At 32.6% G+C, this 8,627-nt stretch overlaps 1 protein-coding gene and 1 long non-coding RNA gene across 5 annotated transcripts in view; one reads left to right on the top strand and one right to left on the bottom strand.

Annotated features, from left to right (window-relative positions):
- The window catches only part of LOC102671692 (protein rhomboid), a 154,683-nt gene extending 151,592 nt beyond the window's left edge, over positions 1-3,091 (top strand). For all 4 annotated transcript variants that reach the window (XM_031512145.1, XM_031512142.1, XM_031512149.1 and 1 more), the window contains 3 exons: positions 759-929; positions 1,484-1,639; positions 2,051-3,091. In XM_031512145.1, the coding sequence (XP_031368005.1) occupies positions 759-929; positions 1,484-1,639; positions 2,051-2,371 (648 nt within the window). In that variant the 3' untranslated portion in view covers positions 2,372-3,091. The remainder of the gene's footprint in view (positions 1-758; positions 930-1,483; positions 1,640-2,050) is intronic.
- Positions 1-7,443, bottom strand: part of LOC102671835 — an 11,557-nt gene extending 4,114 nt beyond the window's left edge. Inside the window, exons 1-2 of the long non-coding RNA XR_420669.2 lie at positions 6,779-7,443; positions 668-671 (exon numbers count right to left, since the gene is read on the bottom strand). This is a non-coding gene — a long non-coding RNA (uncharacterized LOC102671835). The remainder of the gene's footprint in view (positions 1-667; positions 672-6,778) is intronic.
- Positions 7,444-8,627: the final 1,184 nt, after the last annotated feature.

Raw genomic sequence — 8,627 nt, 5'->3', positions numbered from 1 at the left:
TTTTTTTTTTTTTTTTTTCCAATAGGCAACCAGTTGAAGATTTGTGCTTTTTCCATTACGTGCTCTCCTTTGGTGCACGTTTGAGCAAATAAGTGAGGATTATTCGACGATATTTATGATAAATTAATTAATTTTACATGCTGTATAATATTGATGAAATGAAATAGTGTATTGGATTATTGGAACAATAATTTGCAAGCTAGTTTGAATATTAATTAGATACGAATCCATCTATTGTATCAGAAACAAATTAAAATGTTTAATTTATACGTAAAATTATTAAATTGATTTAAACATCTTTCGTAAATTCACAATAATGCAAAATTCCTTTACTTAGCACCATCCAACATCCTGTAATCATTATACAATTAAATTTTAGCTAAAAAAAAATACAATACAATTGTAAATATGAACATTCAATACATATTAAATACTTACCTCTAAAAATATTTTTCTTGCCAGGAACAAATATCTAAATACAGTCATACAACTTTTTTTCTACAATCTTTATTCCTTTAATGTATCATCATATCTCTGGTAATAACAAATCCATCGACAAAATTTCGTTAAATTCCCAATACTGCCAGATAAATATTCAATGTAATGTGTACTGTGTACTGTATAGAAACTAAAACACAAAGCATTTCTTTTAAAAAACTCAAAAAACTCACCTTGCACGGTTCACCATTTATCGTGCACATTATATTCATGGTACGCCAGAACACGAGGCAATGAAATCGCATTCTGGATGACGACAGATAGCCGTACACTGTCTGGGAGACGAAGCGACGCTGCGCAGGTGGTTGGTCTACGACCCCCGTCAGAGGGTGCAAGGATGGAGGTTCGCCTCGTACATGCTGCTGCACTCGAACGCGCTTCACCTTGCGTTGAACGTGGTCATCCAGCTGGTGCTGGCCACCCCTCTCGAGGTGAGTTAATCAGACTAATTGCCTACCTTTGGCTGGCCACCCTTTACGGCGACCTCCCGCAATGTGTATCCTTCGGTAGACCGATCGATCCGTGTCCATTGAATTCAAAAATGATTTCCTTCTTTGAAATTTCTTTTTCCTTATTTTACGATATTAGCTAGATTAAAAACGCCGTCAGGATTTGCGTGGATTTTCCAATGGACCTAAATTACTATGGACTTTTATAAATTATAATAAAAATTTATTTATATACTTACATCTCTCTTTGTAAAATCTGTATATATTTGTATTGTTCTTGAATTTATTATAACGTAAAATTGAAATTTTTGAGTAATTTATAATAATTCTTACATTAATTTCTTTTGATATCCTTCAATTTTTTTTCTTTTCAACGTCTTTGGTCAAGATTTTTTTAATTGAAATTTTTATGAAAAGACGAAAAATTCTATTTTTATTTGTATTAACGAAGCATTCTCTGTAAACTATTTATTACAAGAAATTCTTCTAACGGCATGGAAAATGTATGGGAGGAAAGAAATTATCGATGATCATAGGTGGAACAGGGTCGAATAGGAGTGGCAACCATCTATTTAGGAGGTGGCGTTTGCGGAGCACTCGGGGCATCTCTTCTTCAGCCAAGCCTCTTCTTGGTTGGTGCTTCGGCAGGTGTATATGCCTTACTTACCAGCCATCTTGCACACCTTTATTTGGTAAGTTACAAAAAAAATTGCTAATTACCATTATGATATTGTGAAACATGCTTCATTGAGCATCTTCTCAAAATTGTAAAATTATCATTATATATGTAACAAATTTCTTTTCCTTTCTATTATTGATTTTAAAAGTATTTTCAATTTAATTTTCTCTTTTATTGCTGGAAATCCTCTTTTAAAACGTTCCTCCAAGACATTCATCATTCAATTCAAGCGTTTCTCCAAATTTTTCCAGAAGAATTTTTCTGGAATAAAAAATTTAAAAAATTATTAATTTTACTTAATTTAATTAATTTCTTAAAAACTTCCTTAATAATCTCAATCCAATTTCATCGTTCGTTTATTCATCACAACTCATAAACCATTGAATAACAAAATTCATCTATGTATTCCATCTCTAATTTCCAGTGTCACGGAGAGCTCCGTTATGCCGGCTGGCGGCTAGGCGCGGTACTACTCTTAGCCAGTGCGGACGTTGCTTCACTGCCAATCCCAGCCCTTCTAGGTTGCGGTCGAGTCGGTTGGGCCGCGCACGTAGCTGGTGCACTGGCAGGACCTCTCTTGGGGCTGGCTGTGTTCCCAAACCAGAGCAAAAAGGACGCAAGGGGACGAAGATTCGTCAGATTCGTTCGCCTCTTATCCGCCATCAGCGTGATGCTTCTCGTCGTAGGCGCCATCTTGGGCAACATCTACCTGATCGCTCTTCCACAACTGAGGAAACCATCCTGACAGAGGATCGAGCTGCTCGTCAAGCTCTGCAGACGATCCTTCCTTATCGTCAAGATCAGGGAAGCCGCCGAGAGCGTTTTCGAGTAGGTCCTTGCCAATCTTATCTCTTTGGAATGGGAATATTTGCCACGTTATTTGGACCCAGGGAGAAAATTGGAATCGTGTGAAATTGTGAGAAAGATTCGAGGATGAAATCTGAGATGTGGATCTTCGAATCTTGAAGATTGGAAATATTGTGGATTATTAATAAATAAGGAAATTTTTTACAAGATGTGGATCGGTTGAAAGTGACATGGTGCTGATAGTTTGGAAATGATTAAGAAGAAAGATTTCGGAATTGAATGGAATAAGGAATTAATTTATAAATTGAACTTGGAAGAAATCTTGGAAGAATAAAAGATATTGAAAAGAGTTTAATAACTTGAACTTTGAGAATAAACAGTAACGAACAAACGATGTGCATTTAATTATAAAAAGAAAAGAATTCTGAAAAATTAGAAGAGACACGAAGAAAAGATAGTGTCTCTGAAAAATCCATTGATTTTTACTGCTTATAAAAAAAACTGCCACAAGAGAACCATCCATCAACCAAACAATTTCTCCCTTTCGAAAGAAGATAGTAATAAAAATGGAAAAAACAAGATCAATCGATCAACCAGAAAAAAAAGAGAAAGGAGAAAAGACATGAGAGGAATCTAAGCGATTCTTACCGAAAAAAAAGGAAACAAAAGAAAATTGGCTGGTAGAATTCCAGGTAGCTCGATTGAAGTTTCTTTGAGTATATCGACAGGAATGATCGAGAATCCCCTTTTCGAGAGAACCACAACATCATCGTGTCCACGTTTTTAGAATATCTCCTTTAGAAGATCTAACTCTTTTCATCTTTACTTTGTGATGTGTTTTCGACTTGAAAAGAGAAATCTATGTTGGCCAAACTGTTTCTAATAGTGAGATTACAGTGATTTGTGATGGTGTTTTTTCAAACTTTGACGAATCGTCGTCGTTCGAACGATGAATGGACACTTACAAACCGCAAAAATTGTTTGCTGGACCGCGATTATTTTGTCAATACGATCGATAAAGATGATTTTGATAGATAAAAATGGTGACTGAAGAAGTTTGACTATGTTTGACGATATTTATATGTACTTCTGGTGTATGAAAAGAAGGAATTGAAATAATTCGATCGATATGGAACTGTGCAATGATTTGATCGCTATTTAAATGAACATTCAGTGAATGGACAGAGAAATAAGTGCGGAAGTTAAAGAAACTGGATTATTTGAAAAAATGGATTTGGTATTCTGGCCAAAAGTTTGGAATTACCAAGTGTCCCTTAAGAAATTGAAAAAGAGAATCGACTTAGGAATTTTATTATATGAAAATTTTTCAAAAGCCTTTAAAGAAGTAAACAAAATTATTATCGATACACGTAATTACGCAATTTTTAATTTAATTCAACGTAGAAGAGTGATTTTAAATTTTTGGCCTTAACTTTCGATGACTGAAGAAAAAGAATTTTGAAAGCAAAAGTTAGACTCTTGCTTTCAAAATAGACTCTTGAAGAATCCTCTAATGGATCCATGTGCTTCTTTGCTGAGCATTCGAAGAAAAGTTAAAAGTTTCTTCTTTTTCAAACGAAGGAAGTGTTAAAAAAAAGTGTCGAGAAAATCGAAGAAATTAGTATGTTTAATACTAATCGTACTAGAATTGTTGAGTGACAAAAAAGAAAGAGATCAAAGATTTGAGATTTTGTTTGAAAAATGTTTTCTCATGAACAAGTGGATGATGAAGACTGATATGACAAAGTTGGAAGAACGTTAAATGGTCAGAATGATTTTGTTGTTGAATCGAAATGTTTGGAACAATGACAGGAAAGAATTGATAGCGAACGATGTCGATCGACGAGATAATTGTTGAAGTGACGAGTGTACAATCGACTAGCAGTAAGCCTGAAATCCGTTGATTGGTAAAATATCGTTAGACCGTTGTCCCTGATTGTGTGAAAACCGATGAACAGAAGAGATATAATAATTATATTTCTTTTTTTTTCCAAATTTTTTATAATTTATTTCATTCAATAATTTTCCTCATTTTCTAATATCTTTCCATTATTGAAAAATTATTATTCCAATTAAAAAATAACTATTGTTATCAATTAATACTCTATATACAATATTTATATAAAGATTATTAACATTTTATAATTTTAATATAATTCTCAATATTTTTATTAACTTCTTTAAAAAGAATTTTAATACCTTAGTAATTTTTAAATTTGATTTCTCCTTCTCAATTAAAACAATCTGTAAATAATATTCAACTATAAATATAAATATTAACAAACATTTTCTTAATTCCATATATTATATTTAAATACCGTTCAATTTTATTATAATTTTTAATATTCTTAAATTCTTTTAGAAACTTCTTAAATTATCATATTGAAAAAGAAAACGAACTTCGGTTCATTCGATTTTTCCACAAATTCAGGAACATTAATTAATAAGAACGTTCTAAAATAATTCTTCGCTATAGACTACCAATTAAAATAAGGATAAGTATTCGGTATTTAATGGTGGCTGCAAACGATGAATTCCCCTCGTCGCTTCCTCCAACTGATCCCATGGATGAAATCTGGCAAAAATTGGACGAGAAATGCATTTTCAGAATCGACACAACGATGCTTTCTTGGTCGAGGTGGATGGTCGTCGACATCGAGGACGTCGTTGTCGTCGAAGATGACGCGTGAGAACGACCCGATTTCCTTCTGAAAAATCGTACGACTACCTTTTATCAATTTTATGCGTCTCGTATAACACTTTTAGTATTATATAGTTCAATTTTTGCATAGTTGAATGCATTTTATGAATCATTTCGATTCGAATTTCGATTTACGTGTATTGGAAATTTTAATATTTTTATTAAATTTAATTCGGTTGAGAATATCGTACGATTTTTGGATATTTGATATCTAATCTTTTGCGCTCTGATTCTTTATCGATTTATATCAAATCATGATAAGAGTGATTTTATAATTTAAAAATTGGTTAAAATTTGAAAAAAGTCTTATATTTAAAATATAGGATGAAAATTTCTATTCCAAAAATGTCGATGCCTAAATTTTATATTTCTATAAATTAAGAAATGACTTTTTTCTAAAAAGTACAAAAACGAAGCCAATATCTCTGAAAAAGGGATCAAAATTAATTTTAAAACACTGCCAATATTCCGTCCTTTTACAATACAGGCTTAAACACAACTCCAATAAAGAAGGTAGACAGAAAGGATTTTTCCACTATTGTATCATCAAATTTTTATATCTTCGTATCTTGTTATTATAAATATCCTTTACATTGAATTTTTCCTTTATTATTTACCAATTTTTCCAATTTCCATATTCCATACATATCTTCTATATTGTTTTCTTTATACATAACGTTCTTCTTTCACAGAATATTCTCCATTTTCATATTTTAAAAGTTATTATTATATATATACATACATATTTTTCCTTCCAGATATAGAATTTTTCCTTTCTCATACAATATTGTTACACGTTCATGTCTCTCTTCGCATGCAAAATTTTTCATTAAACCAAACCTTCTGATTTTCACGTTCCATAATTTATCATTATGGATATTTTAATCGGAAGGACAAGGTTCATTTTTTATTTTTTGATCGTATTCAAAAATTTTTGTGACATTCAAATTCATGACACGCGCATCCCCCCTCTATCCAATATAAAGAATAAGAAAGAAAAAAGGTAAGGGAATGAAAAGAAGGATGAGTGAAAAGAAAGAAAAATGGCGTGTCGTCCAGGGCCTGCTAATGGACTCATTAGTAAGGCTCCCCAGGAGAGATTCTTGCACGAGACGTGGTGGAGGTGAAATTCACGCTCCACTGGCGTCTCGGAGGACATATTCGCATGAACAGGATGATTAGGCGAGAACTTGTGAGAATTGCTGTGTTGCTACGAATTCCACTGGTGGTGAATGCGGGAGGGCCACCGCAATGGAATTTCTCAATTGAGCATCTAAACTTCCACCGTTTCAAAAGTTCGTAGTTCTGGTGGTGGCTCGTTTGGAAAGATTTTTATTCCAATTTTTAATCTAATTCCATCTTAATGTAAATGAAATGAATTGAAAAAATATAATTGTTAAATTAACAATTCTTTTCACCAATTCTTTTTTCATCCCCTGCAATGTAAAATGATATAAATATAATACGAACAAGGATTAAAAAATAAATGTCGCACTAACCTTATTTCCTGGGGTATCATTTAAAATAAAATATCTTAATCAAAATTTCAATTGAATTTCCATCCCAAATTAAAATAAATAATATCGAATAAAGATCAAGAGCGCAAAGGGTTGTTGCATTCAGAGATCGTTCTGCTAATTCCACAAAATCACTCGTATTATTCGGATCCAATGAGAAGAAACATCGAAAGGGATGGAATTTAATCGAAGTAAATCGAAAAATTTTCCAAGGGCGGGGGAAACGCGAGGTGTTGGCGTACACAAACGTGGCTGGAATTTCGATCGCGATCTCTTTCCACCCTCTAATCGTGCATCCCTTCTGTCCACGCCAAATAAGAGAAAGAGAGAAAGACGAGAATGAATAGGAGAAGGAAGGAGGAGGAGGAATTAAAGTTCTGCGTCGCCTGCACCCTCTTGTATTTACGACGTCACACCTTTAGTTCTAAGCTGAAAGTGTCTTTTCCGCGATTCTCGCTCCGAACGATTTCGACGAGAATTTAACCCCTTGCCTCGTGATATCGGGTCACGTTCGCGGACCAAGGAAGGAATTATGATTTTGCCTGATATAAAGGAAAGAAGTTGGATGTTAGGATTATGTTGAAGAATGGAACGCTTAAAAGAAGTTTTGTTGTGAAATATTATATTGTTTATAGTAGTTTTTTTTTGTATTAAAAATTTGGATTTGTTGCTGTTGGATTTAGAAGATAAGGCAAAAGATGTTTCAGAGTAGAGAAAGAAATTTGGTGATACGATTTTGAGGTTGAATGATGAAAACTTGAAAAGTTAAACGGAAAATATATACAAATTAGATTACAAATTTAAAGGGTTAAATAAAAAGAAAAGATCGTAAGGCAAGGGATTGAAGGATATGACACTTAAGATTGCACTTTAATTGGTTAAAGTGATTCTCGATAATTTTTGTTTCCTTTTGAATAAAAGTTATGTAACATTTTTTTTGTTTTGTTTATTAGAAAACAAGAACATTTGTTGTTCTAACGTCAGTGCAATGTACGATAATGCAATTGTACAGTGATAAGAAAATAAGAGTTAAGAGTAGATAGAATAAAATTATTGATGTTATATAGAGGCTTGGAAAGAAACGATTTCCGATTATCTGTCGAAAAATAAATTGTTACGTTTGATGAAATGGAATTTTTGAATTGGCGATCGAATGATTGTTGTACAATGAAAGAAAGTAATTAAGTATCGTGATGTAAATCGGTTGATCGATTAATGTGTATGCGTGATAAAAGAGAAGAGAGAGAGAGAGAAAAAAAAAATATCGATAGATAAAAAAGAGGAAAAATTATTATCTTTAGAAATTCGAATCTTTTAATAAAAATATTTAATATTCAGTTAATTACCAATTAACATGTGATAAGAGAAATAAGAAAATAATATAATTGAATGGTCGAATTTTTAATTAACGAACGTTGGTTGTAAACCAATTTTCGTGCAATGGAAGAATGAATTAAAGATAGAACTTGAGGATTGGAAGCTGAGAAATGCTATTTAAAAAAAAAAACGCTTTTTCTTGGATTCCTTTCTCAAGATTCTTCAAAATCTCGAATCGCAGATTCTCGAGAATTTTCAGCTCGAAACGAAGAATCTCGATAATTTTGAAAAATGAAAAAGAAAAAAAAATCGGAAGTCGATAAATGCGTGCAAAAGATTTTTCGTATAGAAAAAAAAAATTTTAATCAATAACTAATTTTAGTTTAGATAATTTTGGTAGACGCTCGTTAAGAATTTACGAATGCATGAATCTTTTGAATATTGAGGAAGTATGAATGGTGAAAAAGAAATCCGAGTTTCAGGGGTGAAGAATTTTTTCCAAAGAGCCAACAATTTAGAAAATTGTCTCCTTGGTTGAATCGCGACGAAGGCATTAACCATGGCTGCCAAATACAAGAAAAGAATACATTTACAATTGTACGAGTTAATCGATAGATAGGAAAGTAGCGCCGTATCGTGTTCCGATTACTCACAAATCT

This window comes from Apis dorsata, unplaced genomic scaffold (genome assembly GCF_000469605.1).
Source record: "Apis dorsata unplaced genomic scaffold, Apis dorsata 1.3 scaffold_34, whole genome shotgun sequence".
In the NCBI taxonomy this organism is placed as follows: Eukaryota; Metazoa; Arthropoda; class Insecta; order Hymenoptera; family Apidae; genus Apis; species Apis dorsata.
This window is presented reverse-complemented; position numbering and strand designations above follow the sequence as displayed.